The 26,353-nt window shown below is 41.4% G+C and overlaps 1 protein-coding gene across 9 annotated transcripts; it reads left to right on the top strand.

Annotated features, from left to right (window-relative positions):
* Positions 1-867: 867 nt before the first annotated feature.
* On the top strand, positions 868-26,325 carry LIG1 (DNA ligase 1). Of its 9 annotated transcripts, none has more exons than XM_082195538.1 (28): positions 868-1,026; positions 3,270-3,422; positions 4,118-4,204; positions 6,870-7,026; positions 7,375-7,486; positions 8,827-8,937; positions 9,055-9,210; positions 9,310-9,465; positions 10,547-10,658; positions 15,113-15,211; positions 15,873-15,929; positions 16,023-16,195; positions 16,368-16,534; positions 17,640-17,716; positions 18,009-18,100; positions 18,646-18,745; positions 19,371-19,456; positions 20,523-20,638; positions 20,740-20,835; positions 20,982-21,092; positions 21,409-21,480; positions 21,622-21,766; positions 22,077-22,159; positions 22,523-22,675; positions 22,938-22,991; positions 23,332-23,475; positions 25,134-25,226; positions 26,010-26,325. In XM_082195538.1, exons 2-28 carry the CDS (start codon positions 3,391-3,393, stop codon positions 26,085-26,087), a joined length of 2,919 nt encoding a protein of 972 aa, XP_082051664.1. In that variant the 5' UTR covers positions 868-1,026; positions 3,270-3,390; the 3' UTR covers positions 26,088-26,325. The 9 variants fall into 9 exon arrangements, with proteins under 9 accessions (XP_082051664.1, XP_082051670.1, XP_082051672.1 ...); XM_082195544.1 differs by lacking the exon at positions 26,010-26,325 and adding an exon at positions 24,111-24,197; XM_082195539.1 differs by lacking the exon at positions 868-1,026 and adding an exon at positions 1,148-1,266.
* Positions 26,326-26,353: the final 28 nt, after the last annotated feature.

Genomic DNA, 26,353 nt, shown 5'->3' with positions numbered 1-26,353 from the left:
CTCCTGCAAGTGAGGGGAGCACCTTGTTGCAACAGTTCAATAAAGGCCAAGCCTACAGGCTGCTGTTTTGCTCCAAGTTATCCTGGTTGGTGTCTTTGTTTTTGTCCAAGGGAGCCCTCGGATTTTTCCATTAACATCAAGCACCATCAACTATTCTTCAGTGGAATGGATATTTTGTGGCTTCCACAACAGTTTTTTTAGATTTTCAAAGATGCCCCCTGGCCCCAAAAGGTAAGGGTGGGCTGATCTAAGTTAAATGGCACCTTGCAAGGCAGGACTATTTGCACATTAGTGGCTAGGCTAGAGTTTTGAACCATTTTGTATTTCTGTTTTCATATTGCTGGTAAATTGTCTGAAGAAAAATACACTGGGAATAAAGGTTTCCAGGATCAGATCTTAAGCCTTCTCAGTTTTAAGACTGAGCAGAAAAACAGTGGATTTGGTTTGGATCTAAAGTGTTAACGTGGTTGCATGCCACTATTTTACATTAATACCGAATGTTCTAACACACCTTCAAATCAGTAGTGTCTGTTTTCTCCTAATAAGAGGAGCAGCTGCCACAGTCCTATAAAAAGAGTACTGAAAACTGGAATTAAATCATTTATTGGTGCCTTCACCAACTGCAGCAGCACTTGCCCAAACTCACAAAACATGGACTACATTTCCCAGCACGCACTTCGCTAAGCAGTTCGGAGTGCAGGACGTCAAAAAGTGGAATGCGATCTAAAAAAATAAATAAATCCATTTTCTAGGATGCCGCCGCCTGACTATGAGTAGTACAAAGCGCTTCGACTGCCTCAGATTGGACTTCATTTCCCAGCATGCACACGGAATGAAGGATGGAACGGGGGAAGAGTGATTCCCCACCACCAGAAAACTACGTTTCCCAGCGTGCTGAGGGTTGCCGAGTGTGTGACGTCGCTCGCCTGTCAGAGTTAGATTTTCGCGCGAAAAAAAATAGAAAGGTTTGCAAAGCGGCAGAGAGAGAGAGAGACAGTGATACCGACGTTGCAGAGGCTCGTGCAGGTAACTGTCGCGTGCAGGCCGCTGAAGGAACCTTCACAACGAGGGGGGAGGGGCGGGGTAAAGTTTTGGCGGGAATTCACTGGGCAGAGCGAGGCAGAGTGGGTCCCCCTTTCGCGAGGGGGGGGGAATGGCGGGAATGTGGCAACCCCTCCCCCCACCCCAGTTCTCCAAGGAGGCGCCCCCTCACCTGCCCCCTTTTTTCTCCTTACTCTTCTTCCCAGGGACCCAAGAGGCCGTCGGGTATTATTCTCTTTGGCTCCCATCACACCCACCATCACCTCCGTTGGAGGTGGCTGCTGAGGGGGGCGGCCTATACCTTTCACCTCCTCTGCTCCTCTCAACGGATGGGGTTCTTTAAACGAAAAGCGGTTTATTCGTTCGTGGTTTGTCTCATTCGCCGTTATGAGGGCGGAGTTTTTCTATCTCTCCCCTGCCCCCCCCCGCACGCCTTTCTTCAACAGAAGGTGTGGCGACGTTTGTTCATACAAAATGAAGGGGCGCAGGCAGAGATACTATTGGGCCAACCAGCCTGTTCCTGGTGAAAGAAACAAATCCTGCCACATCCAGAGTTCTGTTTCTTGGTCATTTAAAATGTGGCAGGACACGAGAAACTAGATAAAACTGTGGGGCACGAGAGCGTCACCATGGACGCCTGTTTGGGTGCTGAGGTTCCTGCGCTTTCAAAAGTTAGGAAGGAGAGGAAAGCCCCTCCTGCTGAAGCTTCTCCTTTTCCACAACTTTTAAAGGCTCAGGGACCCTGTCCCTGCTTTCTATCAGGCAACATATGTAGCAGCTGCAAGGAATTTTGCCTACTGTGTTTTTTGTAAGTCGATTAATCTTAAGAGGTCTAGCACTTCTCTGCTATGCAGCTGAAGCACAAGATGTCCCTGTGGACCCTGAAAAAGACATGGCACCAGATAATGTAGCTTCTCCACTGTCGCTTTTGCTTCACAGATCTTTCCTTTTTTTAGGTTGCATGCTCTTGGCTGTGTAGTGCCACAGGAAGCGTTTCAACATAATTTCTTTTTTTAAAAAAGAAAGCCTTAATTTCACACACATATATTCAGCAGCTGCCATCCCCTTCTATGCTGTCTTGTGGCCCACAGTACTATGAGGGATTTACAGGGGGACTGCACACACACAAAAAAAAAATTGTAGTTGAGGTGTTTTATGCACAGTTGAGTAAAACAGTTCTAATCCATGTTAGTGACCGGGGGATATAAAATCATTAGCTGGTACAGTAGTCTTGATTAGTTCACTATATACATGTAAGATTATGTGTAGAAGGGTGCACAAGTTAGCCGCATTTTTTTCCACCACCCTTTCCTATTTAAATTCATTTTAGTCTCAAGGACAACTGGGGCCAAGTGACACTACAGCGCTCTCCTTTTTCCTAAGGTGCCTCTGTCAGTCCCTCGCCAACTCCATCCTCTTTTTTTTGTACCTAGCAAAAGGGTTGTGGAGGCTCACAGCACTGTCTCTCAGCTGACTAGGAGGGAACTGTAACTGTGGAGACACTGTATTGTGAACCAGACAGCTGTGTCTCATAAGACTAGCTATTCATACTACGCTTTTGGGTTTCCTCCACAGTACAAGTATGTACAGTGGTGCCCTGCAAGACGAATGCCTCGCAAGACGAAAAACTCGCTAGACGAAAGGGTTTTGCGGTTTTTGAGCTGCTTCTCAAGACGAATTTCCCTATGGGCTTGCTTCGCAAGACGAAAACGTCTTGCAAGTTTGTTTCCTTTTTCTTAACACCGTTAATACAGTTGCGACTTGACTTCGAGGAGCAACTCAAACAACGCGGTGTTTGAGGTTTTTGGTGATTTTTGAAGCTTTTCCAAAACTTTTCCGACACCGTGCTTCGCAAAACGAAAAATTCGCTAGACGAAAAAACACACGGAACGAATTAATTTCTTCTTGCGAGGCACCACTGTATGTGTGAATGTTTGAGGTGTTGTGTATACTCCATAGCATGCTCCCACTGTCGTGCCTTTAAATGTATATATATATATTCATTTCAATTGTCATATCACAATGACTTGGAATGGATATCAACACTTAAAGCAAGATCATGAAAAACATAAAGTACTACATCTTGAGATGGATTCATATTTATACTTTATTTGCCTGAGCTTTAAAATCAACCCAGATGAGGTCTTGCCATACTTCTGGGAGTAGTTCAGGCTCGAACTAATGCATGACTTGTTTGTTCATCTGCTTCCTCTTTTCATTTTTATCAGCTATAGCCCATGAGAGGATAGAATCTAACAACCTGTTCCATGAACCCCACTTGTGCTCTCTTTGCCTTGCGGAAGTGGCCAGTCGAGTTGTTATTCTGACAGCAGGTTCAGTACTACCCTTATGCAAAGCTGCACAATGCAAAGCACTATAAGGTAAGCATCACCTTGGAATGTGGGGATGAGGAGAACTTCCCCCCCCCAAATGTTCAAACATAGAAATTGGCAACTTGGGAAAATGTTTCCTTGTCAAATATTTTTTTGCTGGGCTGAACAGTGTGATCATTCTTTAGAGCAGGTATTGTCAACCTTTTCAGACCCAGTACCCGCTTTTAACCCAGACATGCATTTGGGGACCCATTTCTTAATCTTTTACCATACATTTGCACGGTGGTAGTTTTCCTGTAGCAACCCACCTTGGATCAGGCCACAACCCACTAGTGGGTTCCAACCCACCAGTACTGTGTGCATGGTTCTCATTCTCCCTATTTTTATCCTCACAACAACCCTGTGCGGTAGGTCAGGCTAAGAGAAACTAGTTGGCCCAAGGTCACTTAGCAAGCTTCATGACTGCATGGGAGGACTTGAACCCTGCTCTCCTAGTTCCTAGTCTGCCACTCTAACCACTCCACCACCACTGACTTGCCATGTATCATCATGCGTACTATTTCTGCCTAAGATACCCGTGTAATAATATGTGACTCTATTGGGTATTGGGGGGAGCTATTGGCTTTTCGAACAGCCAGAAGTACTGATAACCTCAGTCCTGTTGTTGAAAGAAGTGGGTGAACTCTGCTGCCAGGAGTAGAGGAAGATAACAGACATAACCATATTTATTTGTATCTGGGCAGATCATTCTTCCAGCCCCTGGCACAAACAAAGCCTGGAAAAGAAGCAGCAGAGACGAATCACCTGGAAGAGGAGCCTGCCCCCAAAAGGTAAGTCACATTGGGGTATGCACTGGTATATGGACAAAACTGTACACTACTCCCCCTTTTTAATGCAGTTTGAAACTCTCAGGATGCAAAATTTTCACAGAATACCAGATTCCACACATGCACAATAAAATCTGCTGAAGACCAGTGCTTTTAAGTAAGAGCCTTTTGGTTGTACTCTTACAATGCAGTGGTACTTTGGTTCTCAAACTTAATCCATTCCAGAAGTCTGTTCCAAAATCAAAGCATTCCAAAACCAAGGCGCGCTTTCCCATAGAAAGTAATACAAAACGGATCAATCCGTTCCAGACTTTTAAAAACAACCTCTAAAACAGCAATTTAACATGAATTTTACTATCTAACGAGACCATTGATCCATAAAATGAAAGCAATAATTAATATACTGTACTATAAAATAAATAAGATGGTATTGTAGATGATAAAAATAAAAATTATTTTTTTTCTTACCTGCACTGATGATAGTCATTGTTTGGATGGGGGGCTTTTATCCATTTCCGCAGTCACACAATCCATCAGTAGCTGAACTGGGTTCCACACAGTCACAAAAACAAGTGAACTGAAAAAGCCTCAAAAACAAAAAAGCAAAATAAATAGCAAAAACAAAAGCGCCAAACTTAATCTATTCCGGAAATCCGTTTGACTTCTGAAATGTTCGAAAACTAAGGCACAGCTTCTGATTGGTGCAGGTGCCCTGGAAACAATATCCGACAGCCGGATTTTTGGCATTTAAGAACCAAGGCATTTGAGAACCAAGATACCACTGTATTTTCTGAAAATATTTTAAATGAATTTAATGATATTAGATACATACACATGAAGAAGTACAAATTAAGAACGGTGTTAATGTAAAACAATTTTATCCTTCCAAGCAGCATTTTTCAATTCTACCACGTTTCTCTCTCAGAAGCAAAGAAGCTTTAATTACTGTTATTACATCTATATCCCACCTTTTAGGATAACAGATTTCTTGTTGAAGCTAAAAATGAAATTTAAAGGAAAACCAAAAATACTTTTCAGCAATCCAGTATGGTCATTATCTGTTTATATAAGAAATATATTTTTACTGGTTTGCTATTTTAACTTTGGTTATAATTATGTCATGGGTTGTGTTTTATTATCATAGAGTGGGAGCATTTATCATTCCAACACTGAAAAGAGCTGGCCCTCTTAAAATGTTGGTAAGGAACTGTATCATGTGATGGGCAAGAGCATTCCAAAGCAGTTAGGATCGGTTAGGAGAAAGCTGCAATCCGATAAACTCTTGCCCATCCATGGGGCTTAATTCTGAGTAGACAAGTGTAGTCCAAGTTGCGTGAAACAAAACAGGAGAACATGGAAAGAGAGACTTCACAGGTGTTTTAGTGTCAGGATTTAATGTAACTATTAACATGGAACAAGTTTGTTTGATCTTTTACTTACTGTTTGCTTTTTCACTTTTTCTGTACAAGTTCCTTGTCATTGATATAAGAATCAGAGACCCAGGGTGTACATTTTGATTTAATTATGTTTCAAATATTAATGACATCTAATGTTTAGAAAGATAGAATGCATCACTGAATAGTTTTTATGTGTGGTTCCTGTGTGCCTATATTTTATAACCCCTGTGCTCTCAAGGCCATAAACAAGAAAACCTATCTAACCTTGAAAGTGGCACAAATGGTTATATTGTTCTAGTTAACATCAGAGTGTAAATCCAAACATCTCCTTCAAGCTTCCTGAAATGTCTCAGGGAGAAGGGAAGTGAGATAGGGACTGGAATGTAAACAACCCTTCTGAAAGCCTGGTTGTCAAGGAAATGGTGATAGAAATGCAACATTTGAGACCAAATAGCCAGGACACTCTTGGGATATCTCAAGGTGATTGCGGGGGTGAATATATAGAACCATATATGTTTTACTTGTTGTGTAACCTTTCTTGATGTATGTAGAAGCATGTTTATGTTTTGAGAATGCTTAGGTGTTTTATGACTCTTTGTGTGCTGTGCCTATAAAACCCTTGTTTTAATTCTTCTCATGCAGACCTTCTTAAGTGGTGGTTTGACTAGAATAGCCGCATTAAGTTGGTCCTTTTGCAATAGTATCTAATAAACTCCAAGTCCCTAACTGGATCTGCTGAATCTTGCTGTAATTCTCTTGGTTCCGTTTTTTATTTAAAAGCTGTCCCCTCACCTGGGTAACAAGTGGTGTAAAAGTAAATTCTTTCCACACCATCAATTCTTTTTACCTCTTCACAATGTGCCTAAAGTTTAATTGCTACCTAAACCTCTCTGCTAGAACATTTGCTCCTGCTCTTTGCTGATGGCACATAAACTAGAATGGATTTTGAAATGAATCCAGCCCAGAGAGTCCACATTAGGGATGGATGATGGGCTTGTGCATACATGGGAGAGCCTGTATGGTATAGAGGTTAGAGTTTTGGATTAGGACTGTAGAGATCCAAATTCAGATGCCCATTCAACCATAAAGGTCAATTCATGAACTTGGGCCAGTAATTATCTCTCAGCCTAACCTACCTTATAGGGCTGTTGTTAGTATAAAATGATTGAGGAAGACTATGTTTGCCAACTTGAGGTCTTTGGAGGAAAGTTGGGGTTAATAATAATAATAAGTCCAGTTGTTCTGTTGCTAAGCATTCTGTCTCTTTTCAGGAAACTTGTAGATTCTGAACCACAGGTAAATGGTATAACACACCATGCAAATTCCTCAGTGAATACTGCAGCCCAAAAAACCACCTCTGTTATTAAAAGTGAAGTGGATTCTGGAAAACCAAAACAAAAGGATACAGAGGCAGATAATAACAAGCAGGTAGGCCCCCTTTCTGACATGCCCTGATCTTTGAATAACTATTCATGCAGAAATCAATCCATCTCTGAAATCTGTAGTTCAGGTCTTGCAGCCCTGGTCTTTTGGGTGTAATTTCAGTTTCCAGCAACTTAGTGTATTTAGGGTGTCCTGGTTCATCACTATGTATAAAGACTGCTACATCCCCCTTTTACCCTCAAAACTGCATCCTTTGTAGTGCCTCTTTCATTTCAGCATTAAATTGATTCTCAGGTAGTTTTTTTGTCCTGCCCAGCCCCAAGAATGCAACACCTTTATTTGGAGTTATTTCTTCTGCCGACACCTTTTTACTGTGCAGTTATGCCTTTTTAGGTTTCTGACTGTGTTCCTGAGCAAAAGATTCCTGCACAGAGCACCTCACAAAGCACCAGCCCAGCTTCCTCTAATTCGCCCTCACCCACCTACATTCCACGGCGCAGAACAGGTAGGTACCCAGCCATTTGGTCATCAAGAGCATCCATAAATTCTTAGTTTTTTTCTTCTTCTGTACATGATACCCTGTTTCCCCGAAAATAAGACAGTGTCTTATATTAATTTTTGCTCCCAAAGATGCGCTAGATCTTATTTTCAGGGGTTGTCTTATTTTTCCATGAAGAAGAATAGGGTACACATTTATTGTTGAACAAAAAAAAGGGAAATTTATTACCTGTATACTGTACAACGCCTTACGGTAGCTTCAGGGGCCTTATATTCCAGAGTGGCCTTGTTATCGGGGAGGCCTTATATTACAGCGAGAGTGGTCTTATTTTCGGGGGATGTCTTACTTTCGGGGAAACAGGGTAGTATAGTGGAATATTGGCCTGGCTCTTATCTTGCAACTTTCACCTCTCTGCTATAAGACTTCTTTAGTGGCATTTGTTTTGAAATTATTCTTTAAACACATAAGAATGTAAGTTTCTTTGAAGTTAGAGAGGTTTAGTTCTAAGTAAGCATGCACTGTTTAGAATATGGGCTTATTGATCAGTGCAACTTCTAGTTCTTTTAGCTACTTGGAAAGACTGTTACATACATGCACATCACATATTTAAATTCTCTGATTTCCCCTGTGTTACACATTTGAAAAAATAAGATGGCAAGGATGGATGGACCCACAACTTGCAATAAAATAGTTTTTCTAATGCAGCAGAGCAGGTTGAAATCACAAATGTGTTGAAAAGTTTTTTGCACACTTTAAAGTAATAGAATAGCTTTATCACCAGGCTGTTTCCTCTTAATTGGAGTGACTGGAGAAATTTGGCTCTGAACAGAAGGACAACTTGCAGTTTGAGATACACATAGGGGGTTCATTAGATTCCAGAGCCTGGGGAAGTAGTTTTCAATCATAGCAATCCTAGAAAAATGCAAAGAATTTTCAAATAGTGAATGCAGGCAAAGAAAAACTGGAACTAAGGCTTCCAACATGGTGTTCTCTAAGGCTTCCCTTAAAATATTTCACTCCCCTTTCAGCAGCCTACCATCTTAACCCTTTTGGGAAAATTCCCTCAGGCTAACACATCAGTGTATTGTATTATGGCTAGACAAGTGCAGAGACAGAACCCATAGGACCTGAACATCATTAATGTCTGTGAATGTGACATTTCATTGTTGCACCCATAACCTAGGTTTAAGGTGACATTTAGCTCCTAGCTTTCATATCTCAGTTTGGCTGAGGGGCTAGTGAGAGGACAACTCTTACTTTTGTTTGTACCAACAAGAAATTATCTTAATTGTTAAGAAAATTGTAGTGCCAATTTGTCCATCAGCAAGACTTATCTCTGCCTTCAGCACGCAAGCAGCTCCCTAAACGTAAAGCAGAGGAAGAAGTCAGTAACCATGATAGCATCCAGCAGGAACATTGTACCAAAAGATGGAAAGGAGATGATGAGGATGGAGAGGGTGAGTACTTTCTGATGCCTGGTTGGAAGGCTGAAGAAAGGTACAAGGTGATATCCAGATATCCAGACTGAACCTTCTTTGAATTCTGTTAGACCTTGTCTTCTCCTTCTTGTGTAGGCACAAAAGGGGAGCCAGATGAGGAGTCCATCAAGACAGAAGAAATGAAAGATGATAATTCAGAAGTGGTACAGGTAAAAATTGAGGTAGATGCAGAGGAAGAGACAACACCAGCACCCCCTAAGCCATCCAGCAAGCCCATGTCTAATTTTTTTGGTGAGCATATAGTAGATGCAAATATTCATGCTCAAATTATAGTACTTCTATTAGATCCCCACTGAGAATGTTGTGTGGGAATGTATCCTTCTTGTATAGGCACAAAAGGGGAGCTTGATGAGGGGTCCATCAAGACAGAAGAAATGAAAGATGATAATTCAGAAGTGGTACAGGTAAAAATTGAGGTAGATGCAGAGGAAGATACAACACCATCACCCCCTAAGCCATCCAGCAAGCCCATCTCTAATTTTTTTGGTGAGTATATAGTAGATGGAAATATTCATGCTCAAATGATAGTACTTCTATTAGATCCCCACTGAGAATGTTGTGTGGGAATGTATCCGTGGCCCCATTTAGAAACCACTATATGATGAGAGTTTTGGATTCTTGAAAATAAAGGATTTTTTAAAAAAAAATAATCAGAATGGTTGTGAAAGGAAATTTGAAAGGGATTGGCAAAGAGCTTTGTGTGGAAGAAATAATACCTTTTACACCAGTACTGTACTGCATAACACGGAGATAACAGATGCCAGGAGGTTTGTGGGTCTCCCTCTGAAGACTGTTTGGAAACTTCAGCTGGTACAGAATTCAGTGGCCAGGTTGCTCACTGGGGCAAGATGGTTTGAGCGTTTAACACCAATCCTGGTCTGACTACACTAGCTGCTATTAGCTTCTGAGCCTAATTCAAAATACTATTCAGGACCACAATACCTCAAGGTCCACCTCTCCCCATATGAACCAACCCAGACCCTGCACACTTCATCTGAGGCCCTTCTTCACGTGCCACCTCTGCAAGAAGTCCAGAGGTCAGCAACACAAAAATGGGCATTTTCTGCAGTGACTCCTCATTTGTGGAATGCTCTATCCAGTGAGGCTCACCTAGCCCTATCATTATATATCTTTAGGTGCCAGGCAAAAACTTCCCTTTATAACCAGGCCTTTTTTACTTTTAACTATTTGTGGTCTTTTTAGAAGTGAGTGGGATGTTTTTAATGTATTCCTCTTTCATCTTGGTTTTAATGTATCTATGTGGGGTTTATTGTCTATTTGTTTGATTGGAAGTTGCTTTGGATTGCCCTGGGCAAGATAAAGCAACTGACAAATTTAATAAAATAAAAAAGGAAAATGAAAAATAAGAAGTGATTCTGAAATCTCACTGTTGATAGCCCAAGAAGGGGCTAAGAGTCTGGCCTACTGCAGAATGCTTCCAAAGTCTTAGTCTTGGTTCCAGTACCTCCTACGTTTGTGGTAATTCTCATAGATTCATCAATACTCCAAAATAGTTGTTCTACTTATGGAGGGAAACTGCCACATTTGTCTCATTTCTGCCTTATAGCCCCTCGGAAAGCCTCTGTGAAGACAGAGAAAAAAGAAGTGCCGGTGATAGGAGGAAACATGTCTGCACCAAAGAGCCTTAATGGCCATGAATCCAATAGCAAAGCTGACTGGCAAGTGATCAGTGCCATTTGAGGCACTATATTTCTTTTGTGTTACCACCAGGTTAGGACTCTAGAGTAGCATGCAGGAATTCACACAATTGCCAGCCACTCTGAATGGAAGCAAGCTAATTTTTGCTCACTTGGGAGAGTTGATTGGAGGGAAAACCAAAGGTAATGGTAGCAGCACAGTAAGAGAGACTGTAAAGTGTTTTGTCCACAGAAAAAAACCACCATAGATGACAATAAATTCAAATATTTCTGTTTTGGACTGTCTGACAGCCCCACAATTGTACATGTTATGTTTGCTATTTCTAACAACAGTAATGATGGTGATAAGAAGTTAGAGCTGGCAGACAGTGCCTTGACAAACTTTGAACTTTCTGTTTCACTGTTTGTATAGAAGAATTGGTCTATGTTTCTGCTCATTCCCAAATAAGGAATCCCACCACAATCACCCTTCATTCTTACCCATCTTCTCTCCTGCATAAACTAGGCATACTTTGAGAATCTCCTTGTCCAAGGAGACACTTGAATTGATGGTTGTGGTCAGTGCTTTCCCCCCCTAGAAAAATAGGTACTGGTACTCGCCATGAAGCTGTTAAAGTAAGTGTCACTTTTTAACAAAAAAAAGAGAGGTGCCGGTAATGTGTACCCTTGAGTACTCCCTGAAAAAAAAGCACTGGTTGTGGCCATTATTGGCCCCTTCATTCACTTGATGTTGCTAATTTAACTTAGTTGTCTTCTCTGTTCCTTCTCACATTTGTGAAGGCTATCCCTAGAGCTTTGATTAGCTTAGTACTGATTATAAGAAAAAGCTAGTAACTCCAATCCCAGACTGGGTAAAGAATGCCTGGGGAAATAATATGTGTTGATCTAGGTCTTGGCTGGCTTTGTGGGAAGAGTTGGGGTTACTAATATTTCTCAGGGTGCCATTGAATTCCACACCCTCAAGTATCTAGTCACATGTGGGGTCTAAAATGGTTTTGACTATATTATTTTTATCTTTTTCTAACTAATGTGTATTTAGTAATGCTAGAAAGTTTCAGCTCTTGTCAGTGCTAGTTTGTCTAAATAAGATTACCAACTTTGAACCATTTTGGATACTATCAGTCTGTCTTTAGGAGAGATCTATAAATAACCACTTGCTTGTGCTGAGCCAATAATTAGCATCAGAAGATGGAGAATTATTGTAAACAAAGTAACAGATCCTCTCCCAACTGAGAAGTTATGAGAAAAAATTAATTAATAACCCAGCAGACGAAGCGGCTAATCGTGCCGCCAAGGTGCTACAATCCCAATACTCAGCGGTATTAAATCAGGAGATAGAGTGGAAAATTAAATTTGCAAAACAAAACTATTTCGAGTCGGCAAATAAAATGGGGAAGTTACTTGCCTGGCAGCTAAGAAAAAGAAAGAAACAAAATGTGATAAATAAAATAATATTGGAGGATAATATCATAGAAGACCCAGAGGAAATAGAAAACAGGTTTACCCAATTTTTTGAAAAGTTATATGAAAAAGGAAGGGAAAACAGTGACGAGATTAAAAACTATTTGGAGCAAAATGAAAGGAAATATATTTCAGAAGAGGATAGAATACAACTGAATAAGGAGATCACAGTAAATGAGGTTAAGGAGGCCATTAGCAGAATGAAGATCGGGAAAGCCCCAGGGCCGGACGGTCTTTCCGCAAAATACTATAAAACATTAGAAGAACACCTAGCCCCGGTCTTAAAAGACGTGATCAATAACATCTTTCAGGGGGGGAAGATCCCGGCTTCGTGGAAGGAGGCTTATATAACTTTGATTCCAAAAACAGAGAAAGAAAAAACAGATATAAAAAACTACAGGCCAATCTCTTTGCTTAATAACGACTACAAGATCTTTGCCGACATTATGGCTGGCAGACTTAAGAAGCTTTTAATGAAATATATTCATAAAGATCAAGTGGGCTTCCTCCCAAACAGGCACCAAAAAGAAAATGTCCGCCACGTACTAAATATTATTGAATACCTAGATATGAGAATAGACGTCCCTGCAGCATTAATCTTTATAGATGCCGAAAAGGCTTTCGACAACGTCTCTTGGGAGTTCTTAATACAGTGCTTGGGTAAGGCAGGTATTGAAGGTCCTTATATGAAAGGTATCAGGGCAATATACTCAGAACAACAGGCTAGGTTGATTATAAATGACAATCTCACGAAACCGTTTAAGATCAAGAAGGGCACAAGGCAGGGTTGTCCACTGTCCCCCCTGCTATTTATAATGGTTTTAGAAGTAATTGCAAATAGAATAAGGGAGGCAGTGAATGTGAGGGGGATAAAAATTGGGAAGAAAGAATTTAAGCTAAAGGCCTATGCTGACGACCTGGTTCTGTCTGTGGAGAACCCACTGGATAGTGCAAGTAGAGTAGTGGAACTCCTGGAGGATTTTGGCAGGCTGTCCGGTTTCAGATTAAACAGAAAGAAAACAAAAACCCTAACAAAGAATATGACTGAACAGGAGAAAATTCAATTGGAGGAAAAGATTGGCATTAAAATTGTGAATAAAGTAAAATATCTGGGAATCTGGCTCTCACCTAAAAATATAAACCTGGCTGAGGATAATTATAATAAGGTGTGGCAGGATATCAAAAAAGACCTAGATACCTGGCATAGATTAAAACTCTCATGGACAGGGAGGATGTCGGCTATCAAGATGTGCATCCTCCCGAGATTGTTATTCCTCTTTCAAAGTATCCCGATAATTAAAGGCATCTCCCTCCTTAAGAACTGGCAAAAAACCCTGACTAAGTTTATTTGGCAGGGGAAGAGGGCCAGAGTAAAGTTGAAATATTTAACAGACTCAAGAGAAAGGTGCGGATTCGCAGTCCCGAATATTAGGCTGTACTATGAAGCAGCCTGTATTTGCTGGATAAAGGAGTGGGTCACCCTCAGAAATACAGACCTCTTAGATCTGGAGGGTTTTAATATTGGATTCGGGTGGCATGTCTACCTATGGCAAGAGAAAGGGGAAGCCCACAGAGGATTTTCTAATCATATAATTAGAGGCCCACTATTGGAAGTGTGGAGGAGGTATAAAAAACTGATTGAGAAAGGTGTCCCCTGGTGGCTCTCCCCAACCAATATCATTAAAATAAAAAAAATAAATATGGCGGACGAAAGATGCACGTATGAGGATCTTTTGGAAAAGACAGAAACAGGATGGAGGGTGAAGCCTTATGAGGAATTGAAAGATAAAATAAAAGAATGGCTCCTCTATCATCAGATTAACGCTTTATGGGGTGAGCACAAGAAATTGGGTATGAATGGGAAAAAATCGAGGTTTCAGGCTGAAATTATAGAAAGTAATGATAAACTCCTCTCCAAAATGTATAAACAACTACTGGAATGGGATACCGAGGAAGATCAGGTAAAAGGGGCTATGGTAAAATGGGAGAAAGACCTCGGCCATAACATAGATTATAATAAATGGCGAACACTTTGGACGAAAGGTATAAAATTTACAGCTTGTGTAACCCTGCGGGAAAATTTAGAGAAAATGGTGTACCGCTGGTACCTGACCCCAGCAAAGCTAGGAAAAATGTATAAATCTGTTGATAACACCTGCTGGAGATGTAGAGACAAGGTTGGGACCTTTTTTCATATATGGTGGACCTGTGATGTAATAAAAGAATTCTGGAAGCAAATCCATGACGAAATGAAAAAAATTCTGAAGTATAACCTCCCCAAAACTCCAGAGTTGTTTCTCTTAGGGCTGATTGGTAAAGAAATAAAGAAAATAGACCAAACTTTTTTCCAATATGCCCTGGCTGCGGCGAGGATCCAAATAGCACAAAAATGGAAAACCTCTGATTTACCTACGGTGGGAGAGTGGCAATTGAAGTTATATCAATATATTGAACTAGCGAGATTAACACAAAAAATAAGACAAAATAACGCAAGCAAGTATAAAGACGAATGGAATAAGTTTTTAACTTATTTTGAAAATACCCAGGGAATAAATAATTTATCAGTAGACGATAGTTAGAATCATCGATGTATAATTGCTTTATTAGTGCTGCAGAAGTAATATAAGATCTGGTAACTCCAAGACCGAGTTGAACGGAAGTTTTGTTATTTGTAATTTTGTCTTTTGTCTTTTGTCTTTTTTCTTTGTTTCTTGTTTTTCTTCCTTGTGCTATTCTGTTATTCTTTGACTTCTTGACGGATTTTTTGGTATGAATATATTTGTAATGTAAATTTTGTATTTTTAACTAATAAAATTCTATTATTTAAAAAAAAAAAAAGAAACATAAAAAAAAGTAAACAAAGTAACAGTGGATTATGCATGTGCAGGTGAAGTAATTTATTTTAAGAGAAAAGGGTTAATAGTTTGAAACCTTTGTGGACTTATTTGCAAAGTTGCCTGAACACATACATGACAGTCACAGTCAAAGTGCATGACTATTTCCTACTTTTATAGTTCTGCCAAGCCATCTCTTACACTTGAGCCTACAAATTACAACCCAATGAAGGGAAACTATCATCCTGTAAACGATGCTTGTTGGGGCCCAGGCCAGAGGTAAGTGCTGCTGGGGTGGGGGCCTTTTGTGTGTGACAGAAGGTTGTTAGTCTCAACCCTTGTTTCCATAGTCTACCTCCATACACCCCTTATAATCCAAGAACTAGAGAGCATAGATAGCAAGTGGCTAACCTGTGACCCCCAGATGTTGTTGGACTCCCAACTCCCATCAACTCCAGGCAGCATGGCCTATAGTCAGGGAAGATGGCAGGCCAGCAACATCAGGAAGGCTAAAGATTAGCCATCCTGTTTGGATTGTCTGTTTTCATGTTAGCCACATTCATGCTTGACCATAGAATCATAGTGCTGAAAATTACTGCATTGATCATCTAATCCAATTCCTGCCCTGAGGTCAGATTCTAAACGGTCCAAAAAAGCACTCTTTTCATTGGTTTGTCGCTCCATGTTGGGGTGCTTTGCTTTGGTTGGAGGGGGAAAGTGGCTTTCTTCTATGGTGTATCTTGGTTTACTTGTTTCAGTCAATGCAGAAGGTGGATGGACTTTTTGGTATGACTTAAGACTTTTTAATACTCACATTCTATGACCACGGCCCTTGCCAGGCAATGTAAAAGGTACAAGAAAGCAGCAACTGACTCTGTTGCCTGATCCTTATTTAGCTACATGGCTCTGAACCAGTGTCATGTCCTCATTCCTCTGACAGGGTACCATACCTGGCAGTAGCTCGTACCTTTGAGAAGATTGAGGAGGAATCTGCCCGGTAAGGTCACTTTCTAGAATTCATGGAATAAATGGGCGTAGCATTTTATCTGACCACAAGCTGTTCTAACACGCTTCTCATCTATGTTGCCAGGTTGAAAATTATAGAGACCCTGAGCAATCTTTTCCGCTCTGTGATTGCTCTGTCTCCAGAGGACTTGCTGCCCTGTGTCTACCTCTGTCTCAACCGGTTAGGCCCAGCATATGAGGGCCTAGAGTTGGGCATTGGTAAAACCATCCTCATGAAAGCTTTGGCTCAGGCCACAGGTGAGTTTGCCCAGTTACAGTTACTGCTAATCTCCAGGCATTCAGCACCAATGTAATAATGGCTGCCTCTGTCCTTATCTAAATGATGAGACTGTCAGGAATTCATAAGAAATTGGTGATTGAGCTAGACCATGGTGTTCATGATCATTGTGGTCCTTCCTTCCTTCTGTAGGTCGTAATTTGGACCAGATCAAGGCAGAAGCAGCAGAAAAGGGAGACCTGGGTTTGGTTGCTGAGAGTAGCCGCACTACACAGGGTACCATGTTTGCCCCACCCAAGCTTGATGCTGCTTCTGTCTTTGGCAAACTTCAGGCCATTGGGCACATGACAGGAAGCTCTGTAAGTAATGGATGATTGGGCACGTATGGTCAGGTACAAGCGTCAAGAGAAAGCATTGGGTTATCTGGGGAAGGGGCAAGATTGAGGTCAGCACATGGACCTCCAGCACACGGGTCTAATTTGGCCTGCTAGCCCCTTTTTGTCAAGCCACACTCATCTGTGGAGCATGTAAAGACCTGGCTTAGCCAAAGGAGGTTTGCTATGGTTTGTGCAATAGGCTTTGCAAGACCTGACAACCAGTGAAATACTTTGAAAGGAGATTTGCAACCAGTGCACTTGCCTGCACAGTTGGATTTGAAACTGCAGGCAACAAAGATCAGCTGATGTTATAACACCAGATGATTGACAGGTGGACCATCCTTCCCACCTACCAAATTTGTCTTACACAGTGGAGAGATATAGTAATTCTGGCCCACCATCCAAATCTAGTTCACCACCCCCAAAGCGTTTCTCCTCTAATGTGCATTTGGTACAACATATCTGATGTGATGTCTTCCAAGAAAGCACAGATAATGCTGTGCTAAAGGAGTATACATGTGTGGTATGAGGGCTCTCAAATAGTACAAGAATTCTAAAGCAGAGGGTTTTTCTCTGTACTTTTAGATTGGGCTGTTCTTTTACTACAAATCATACAAAGGATAGGCTACAGAGTCCCCAAGGGAACACAGCTATAAGCTAATATCTGGGAGGGGAGTTGTAAAAGCATTAACTTGAACACAATTTTTGTGAGCTTGCTATCTTCATTCATTCATTCATTTAAAAGCATTTCTAAGCTACTTAATATTTAAAAATCTGTAAGCAGTATACAAAAATAGCATAAAAACAATTAAAAGCAGTAAAACAGCATTATAAAAAGAGGAGCAGTTAAACACAGGTATTCAGAAACATCAGGGTCCATTCTTTCAGGTCAGTGAAAGCTGGCCAAAAACACATGTCTTCACATGATGTCTGAAGCAACCAAGATATATGCTTCATGTATGGCAGAGGAATGGGGATTCTACTGTATTTCATTATATAACACTAAAAAGAGTTCCTGAAGTATGTGCCAGGTTGCCCTTCCCTCCAGATGCATCTCAACATTAACTCCCATTTGTGCCCCTTTCAGTCAATGAACAAGAAGATTGACATTATCAAGACTTTGTTTGTTGCTTGCCGCTATTCAGAGGCTCGCTACGTAGCTCGGTGAGTGAGATATATCTTCCTCTAGTGTGCCTCCTCTCATATCCTCACTTTAGCACCTCCATACTGCACCCCTGTAACATTCTGTTCCCTAAAACTATACTGTAAGTTATTTCTCCCACTCCTATCTTACCTGTTGGTTTATTGTTGCCACACACCACCCTATTTCTCAGTCCCCACTCCTAATATCCCTGCTTCCAACAAACACAGACCCATTCACACAGAGTTCTCCTAGAGCCCTCAATTCCAGCCTTGTAATGTTACAATTGGGTTTTGTTTTTTTCTTGTATCACAGGTCACTAGAAGGAAAACTGAGGATTGGGTTAGCAGAGCAGTCTGTCCTGTCTGCTCTAGCCCAGGCAGCATCACTCACTCCTCCAGGACAAAGTGAGTTCAGGATACAGTACAGCAGTGAGGGTTGGAGCTGTGTTGTGTTGCAGCTGGGAATAGTTAGTGTCCAATGTAAAGCATTTGGATGTTGCATGTAGGGAATTTGGTGCCATCCACAGGACAAGAGTATTGTGTATTTTGCAATTGGTCAGAATTAAATGCAAATAAATGGGTATCTTATTTCCAAAGATGAGATTTTGTAAGAATGTGGAATTTGAAGCTTTGAGACATGGAGGAGAAGGAATAGGAGAAAGACAAAAAGTTGGGCTGTGGTAGCCATGAATGATACGGAACTTTGCAATATATTTAAGCACGTTCAGCTTCCCTTTGTTTCCTGATCTGTTTCCAGATACTGTCTATGTATAAAAGCTTCCTTGTTATCTTGCAAGCTTAAGGGTTAGGAATTAAAATTGAAAACTGTGTTTAACAGATTCTGTATTTTTCATAGTGAAATCATAAACAAAAAGGCACATCCCAGCTACAGGGACCTTAGCAGTTTATATGTCAGCCACTGGGAATAGATATATTTCTTCCCTCTATAGAATTTCCCCCAGGAGTTTTGGATGCTTCAAAGGGCAAGTCTGCAGAAGTACGCAAAAACTGGTTGGACGAGAGAGCATTGATTGTTAAACAGGCCTTCTGGTGAGTAACTTTCTGCTTAATGTTCAGACCCAGTTGTTTTTCATCTGTCCCTAGTTCTCTGTCTTCAGAGGCTGAAATAGCTAAAGTTTCAAAGAGCAATGGGACCTCAAGGAATATCAGATCTTTTTGCTCTCAGCCACGTGTATGTGGGCTTTTCTAGACTAAAATAAGTAAGTGTATCCATTCTGGGATGATAAGAATAACCATGTGTGGTAAAATAGTAATCGTGGGCACTGTTAATCTGCTAGTTTGCATTTTATGTGTGAACTCAGCCTACCCCACCCAATGCCTAAATGCACTCCTTGTTCTGGGGAGGGAAGGGGAGAGGGTTGCTCTTATTGTATTGTAATCAGATTGGAGTGCAAATTATCAAATTAGTAATAAAATGTGCGTTTTTCTCATGTTAGCCTTTCTTTCCTACAACCTGGAGGCTGATAGAACTTTCTGCAAGAGCAAATAAATGCCAGAGAAGACATACATAGCCATAGGAGGTGCTGCATGAGTAGTGCTGGCTTCTGAATCAGCAGCCTAGTGCTGCAAGCAGTACTACTCTTTTGCAAGACCTTGGCTTGGAACCAAAGCCTTAGCAGAAATCCTAAGTCATTCTGGTTTACTTTGTTTTCAGTGAGCTGCCAAATTATGATACTATTGTGCCTGTCCTTCTGGAACATGGTGTGGAGAGTCTGCCTCATCACTGCAAGATCACACCAGGTACCTAGAACATTTGTCTTGTGTGTGGAAGGAAATTTAATGTATTGCCTTCAGCAGAGTGTTTACCTCTTTTCCAGAATTATTTATTCTCCTACAAGGAAAAGGGAATCTTCTGATGGGTTGGTCCTCCCTCTCACACCAATATGCAGGGCTATTCAAATTAGCTGCAATACAAGGGAGAAAGTCCCTCTCAGTTCTAGTCCTGCCTCTGATCAGGGTTCTGGCTAGCTCCACCTTTTTTGCTGATTCTGCCTAGAATTTTTTGTCCTTCTCTCAGTTTTCTTCTGAAAACTGTTAACCAGTGCAAAACAAAAATTTCTAAAAAAACATATGCTTTCATTTACAGAAACAAAATAAACCAGTTTCTAATCCTCTTGGTTGTGGGTGTGTATATTTTAAAACACAGATGTTGTCTATAACAACAGTAAGAAGTGATTCTGTCATGCATGACTTCATGTTTTGGAATCTCTTAAGTTGGGAACTCCATACTTAAATTGGGAAGAAATTATTATTATTATTATTATTATTATTATTATTATTATTATTATTATTTATTACTTATACCACGCCCATCCAGTTGGGTGTCCCCAGCCACTCTGGGTGGCTCCCAACAGATTAAAAACAGAATAAAGCATCAAACATTAAAAGCTTCCCTAAATAGGGCTGCCAGCAGATGTCTTCTAAAAGTCAGATAATTGTTTATTTCCTTGACATCTGATGGGAGGGCGTTCCACAGGGTGGGTGCCATCACCGAGAAGGCCCTCTGCCTGGTTCCCTGTAACCTCACATCTTTCAGTGAGGGAACCGCCAGAAGGCCCTCGGAGCTGGACCTCAGTGTCTGGGCAGAACAGTGAGGGTGGAGACGCTTCTTCGGGTATACTGGGCTGGGGCTATATTAATAGGGGGGGGGGAATGTTGAGCTTCCCTTGCCCCTTTCTTCTCCATTACCATCATATGTTTCCTGAATCCTGTTCTTTTCCATGCAGGGATCTCTGTCACTTTCCCTTCCAATGACTTGCTGATTAAACTGTTGTTGCAAATCTCAGCTTGTGTGCTTTCCCCACAGGGATTCCACTGAAGCCCATGCTGGCTCACCCAACAAGGGGAATTGGGGAGATATTAAAGCGATTTGAAGAGGCAGCTTTCACCTGTGAATACAAATACGATGGGGAGCGAGCACAGGTAAGGGTGCTAAGGATGCATGGTGTAAGGCCCAAAAAGGGGAATCCACCCCCATCCCTTTTCAATTTGTAGCTCAAGCTCAACTGTTTCCTTTTTCACAGATACACATCCTGGAGAATGGAGAAGTGCACGTCTATAGCCGGAACCAAGAGAACAACACAACAAAGTACCCCGACATTGTTAGCCGTATCCCCAAGGTGCAGCAACATTTAGAAGTATGGGGTGAAGGGAGTGCATAACTAGGAGGGAAACAGAATGTGGTGGAGGCTTGCTAACACAGGGTCATCTCTATAGCTACTGGGTCTCAAAAGGGTAGCTAAGCTAAATCCACTCCCTTGTTCAGGTAAAAAAGAGCACTGTGCAATCATGCATTTTGGATGCAGAAGCTGTGGCCTGGGATCCTGATTCCAAACAGATCCTGCCATTCCAGGTACTCACCACCCGCAAGCGCAAGGTAAGTGGCCTCTGCTGGATTGTTTTACAAAAATATTAATCGGGTATGGTGCACACCATAGTTATAATGAGGTGGATTATGTTTGGATTGGGGAAGGAGGGTGTTGCATGTGGGAGCTGTGGCTTTGGGAATAAGAGTAGCTTCCATGAATAAATTGTGCGGCATATGGAAAGAAGATTTCTCTTCTAGCATCTGTTAGTTGGGGTGTGCAAGAGACGTGAGGAAAAATAAAACCAATAAGCAGAAACATTTCAAAGAAATTTTCCTGTGAAAATTTGTACTTCCCCTTTTCTCTGACTGCACCTTTATTCTCCAGGATGTAGAGGCCACAGAGATCCGAGTGCAGGTTTGTGTGTATGCATTCGACATGCTCTTCCTTAATGGACAGGTAAGTGTATCCAGTATTACCTGGATCTTTGGTGCTTTCAGTCATTTGTTTTCCTGATGCCCTGCTTTAGGCCTTCCTCACCCCACTGGAGTCCCTGTTCTGTATCTGCCTTTCAAAATGTGCAATTGTGCATCTTTCCAGCCTCTAGTCCGGAAACCCCTATCTGAGCGCCGGGCTTTGCTTCATGATTCCTTCAATGAAGTTGAAGGCCAGTTCCTGTTTGCAACCTCCATGGATACTAGTAACACTGATGAGATAGCAGACTTCCTCGAATGCTCCATCAAAGGTATTGTGGGGATAGTGGTGGCTCACTGTTCTCCTTGCCACTGTATTATTTCACATAAGAAGCTCTAGACTCCTGGTGAGCCCCCACAATGAGAGCCAGTGTGCAGTCATGGGTAGGAAACCCAGGTTTAATTCTGTGCTTAACACGAAGTGACCTTGAGCATGTCCCTCTTTCAGCCTAACCTATTTTATAGTATTGTGAGGATAATAGGGGGAACCATGTGGACAGCTTAAAGCTCTTTAACAAAAGGAGCAGGATAAATAAATGTGCCATAGAGGTTGGGATAATAAGGATGGTTTGTCTCCCTCAGATTCATGTGAGGGGCTAATGGTGAAAACGCTGGAAGTGGATGCCACATACGAAATTGCAAAGAGATCTCACAACTGGCTGAAGGTGAGAACAGAATCCCAGTCCAGCTTGTAGTGCCACCTGGCAAAAGAAAGTCTGCTTTAACTCGACTGACCTGAGGCAGGAGTGAAGATCCTGCCCCCTTCCTTCCCCAAATTGGCTGTGCTTTTCTTGGAGGGAGGAGGGCATCTTATTTATTTTCCTCCTTGCTTCTTCATTTGAATAAAATGTCCTTATGGAATGCTGACAATAATATTATAAGCAAAAATTCATAAAAGCAACGTTATATACCTCAAATTCAGAATCAAAATTTGCATCATTTTGAAAGTTCCAGACAAAGATACAAGTTCAGCCCATATGCCTGAACAGACAAATTGCTCCACTTAGTAACTTTGTTTTCCATACCAGCTTAAGAAAGATTATCTGGAGAGTGTTGGTGACACCTTGGACCTTGTGGTGATCGGTGCCTATCTGGGCAAGGGCAAACGCGCAGGCGTATATGGTTGTTTCCTCTTGGCTTGCTATGATGATGATAGTGAGGAGTTCCAGAGCATCTGCAAGGTAAGGCATTCCCAGGATCACCCAACTGTTAAGGACACTTGGCTTAGTGGTGCCCTGTAGCATCAAGTGCACCTGGCCCGATACTTTAAAAGTACTTTTGTTTGTTGCCATTTTATAAGTTAAAAGGCAGGAGGGTAGATGACAGTAGTCTGAGAAGTAAACTGAGTGGGTCTTGCACTTCCCACATCATGTCCAGCGCATGGGTTTTCCAGCTCTGCAAGGCAACACTTCCCTAACAGCCATGTTTCCCCTCTACTCTCAGATCGGCTGTGGATTCACAGATTACGACCTAGAAGAATTCCACGCCTCTCTCAAGGTAGGAGCTTTTTTCCGCTCTGACAAACTATCCTCCATGCTTGGATACAGAAGAAATTCTCATTCCCCCCACCCCCACCTTATTTCTTTACAAGGAATTTCTATTTATGTGGAGTTAGGAGTGGCAAAGAAGGGAGCCCATCCTCCTTGGATCTGGCCTTCTGCTCTAGTCAACTATTTCTTGATTTATAGGGGAGAAATGCCAGTGTTCTGGGTCCTATACCTAGAGAGTCTTAGTGGGCACCCAACCCTCAGCTATAAGTAGAGCCCAGAGGAAGATTGTGCAAACTCCTCTGGACTAGTCCATACAAATACTACTTATTCTAGTCTCTATATTGCAGGACTATGTGATTCCACAGCCACGATCCTACTACCGCTGGGGTGGAACAGCTGAGCCTGACCATTGGCTAGAGGCTCAGCATGTCTGGGAGGTGAGGTGTGCTGACTTATCCATTTCTCCAGTCCACAAAGCAGCAGCTGGTTTGGTGAGTGATTGATGGGCCATTGGTGAGAGATTGTATATATGATAATTCTACACTAAACCTCTCAAAACTATCCGTAGGACAGGCTTAGATGCATATACTTCACTTACCTGCTTTTTGTTCCTGAACTGTCCCACCCTGGAATAAATTTGTATGAAGGGCAGTACACACATACCTTGAGTTAGGAAACTATTTTTTGTTCACATTAATCATTCTGATCAGATACACAGTGGGTAATGAGCAGGATGTAACTATTCAGGAAATCTTTTAAATGCAAAGTTCTCTGAGAACATTAATTCAGCATGCTATATAAAGGCACTGTTTAGGTTTTGTCACTGGAGAATCAAAAGACAACTGGGTGTAAAGCATTGTGCCAAACTGAAAACGTGCTAGTGAAAAACCACAAAACTTTATTGTCCAAACACAATCAAATGCTAACTAATTTTGACCACATACTCTTTTTTCCAGAGATTATGTATTAAATAGGAATTCCTCATGGGATTTTGAAGCAATTGTTAATATGTAACACATTTTATTTGAAAAACATTCTAAATATATATATATGGTGCAGAATTTACTGTTAATTGCTACGTGTGTTTATAATCAAATGAACAACTAATGTGTTTCTACGGGTGCAGGTTAGAAAAAATAAATTTTGCAGAGAAGCTGGATTACACTTTGATCTGGCTGAAATCCATCACTTGGCTTTAATAATTTAAAGACAGGTAGCGTTTCTTGGAAGATTACTTCATATTTAAGTGTGCTAACCTTGAAAGACCTTCAGCACCCTGTTTCTAGAAGCATCAATGCCAAAGTCACACATAAATTATTATTTCTGGCACATGCTCGGTGAATGTCCTGACATCCATCATAGTTAAACTCCTCTGGGCTCTTCTGCTTACAACAGATAATTACTGTTGAACAATATTTTGCAGCTATTTACAAAGTTGTCCTATTTGTCCTATTGGTAACCATACTATGTAATTTGTGGCAAGTTATATTTTATCTATTCAAATCATTATGTGCTGCCAAAATTGTGGTATAGTTTGTATACTACTGCACAGTATTGTGGAGTGTGTAATGTTTTACATAGTTTTTCATGTTTTTAGAATTTTGTAAAACATGCAAGTTTATTATGGCCAGTGGCTTAACACTGGCAAACATTTTTTCAATGTTTCGTGAAATGTCTTGTCATTGGTGCTTCAGTATATCAGATCAGTCATAATGTTGACTTTTAGATAGACGTTGCAATTGGTCTGAGCAAATTTTTCAGTTCTGTATTATTGGTGTATTTCATGTGTGTTCCTCCTCAGGTTTTTTTTTCTTCTGCAGTATATACATATGCATGCAGACATGGATATAAAGAGCCCCGCATATGCAGAATGGCAGTGTCTAGATTGCTCCCAAGAGATCATGGCTTAGTTCTGGAGAAGGCACTAAAATTTGCCTCTTCAGAATTAAAATAAGTATTGCATCGCAAAAACTGTATTGCAGAAGAAGGGCATATCCTATACTGTTTCTCTTCCCTTGCTATCCAAATCACCAAGTTCTGAAATTGGCTAGAACTCCAGATTACATATTTTGGGGGAAACTGCCTTGTACAAATGAGGCACTGAAACATCCAACCCTAAACTTCTGACCAACAAGTCCTTCCACTCCAGGTTGATGAAGAAAAGGGCATCTCCCTCCGCTTTCCCAGATTCGTACGCATCCGTGATGATAAGAAACCAGAGGAAGCCACTGCCAGTACTCAGGTACAGTGACGGGAGGATACATATGTATGGGATTGTAGTCTATGGGTCTAATAGTCATTGTTTGCAGACTCTGCAGAGCCATCTTTTCCTTTTACTACTCTAGTATTTAATTTCTATAGACCAGGTAAGAAGCGGGTGAGGAGGGAGAAGGGATCATCTTCAGGTTTTCTTGACAGATCTGTGACATGCAAGAGATTGGCCTCGTTTTTCTTTGGAAACATAAACAGCGGTACCTCGGGTTAAGGAACTTAACCTGAAACTGTTCTTAACCTGAGGTACCACTTTAGCTAATGGGGCCTCCCGCTGCCGCCACGCGATTTCTGTTTTCATCCTGAAGCAAAGTTCTTAACCCAAGGTACTATTTCTGGGTTAGCGGAGTCTGTAACCTGAAGCGTCTGTAACCCAAGGTACCACTGTATAATTTAGGACATTAAGGAACCATCTCCCTCCAGAGATCTAAAGGTTTAGGAACACTGGGCAATATTCTAACACATTCCTTCAGCCCAAGGAATTCTGCTTGCACAATAGGACTTCCTCCCTCTCCTCCCCACTATGTGCCCCATGTCCTCCCCAGAGAATTAGGAGAACCCCCTAGAAGTGAATTAGGGTTAATGTTCCATTGTTCAAACAGAAATCCTTGCACTGACAGAATGTTCTCCATAGTGCTACGTTAGATTCCACCCACTGAAACTGTAGATAAGGACTAGGTAGCAGTGTGCAGGGTTACTATGGTGGATGGCAATGGAAAATTGACATCTTTCCATAATATTTCTCTGGCTGCAGGTGGCTGAGTTGTACCGGAAGCAGCAGCAGATTCTGAATCAGCAATCAGTGGAAAAAGGAGATGATGATTTCTACTAATCCTATTCATCTGATTGTGAAAGGGTTTTTGCTGAACCCCTCTTGGAGTCAAGGTAGAACCTTGGTGCCCTCTTCAGACTTTATCTAATGAATGTACCCCACCCACTCTGTGGAGCTGTGGTAAAGATACAATGAGGCATGTCCTGATAAGGCCCTGCTGTTTTCCCTGTGCTTGCCCAAATGCAGGCATATGTTGAGTTGATGATGGTCTGTTAATAAACCCTTGTATTTTTGGTAACTGCCTGTATCATTTGCTGTGCTATCTT

Source organism: Podarcis vaucheri (assembly GCF_965113315.1).
Source record: "Podarcis vaucheri genome assembly, chromosome: 13".
NCBI classification, from domain to species: domain Eukaryota; kingdom Metazoa; phylum Chordata; class Lepidosauria; order Squamata; family Lacertidae; genus Podarcis; species Podarcis vaucheri.
The sequence above is the reverse complement of the archived record's forward strand: the minus strand, read 5'-3'. Positions and strand labels throughout refer to the sequence as shown.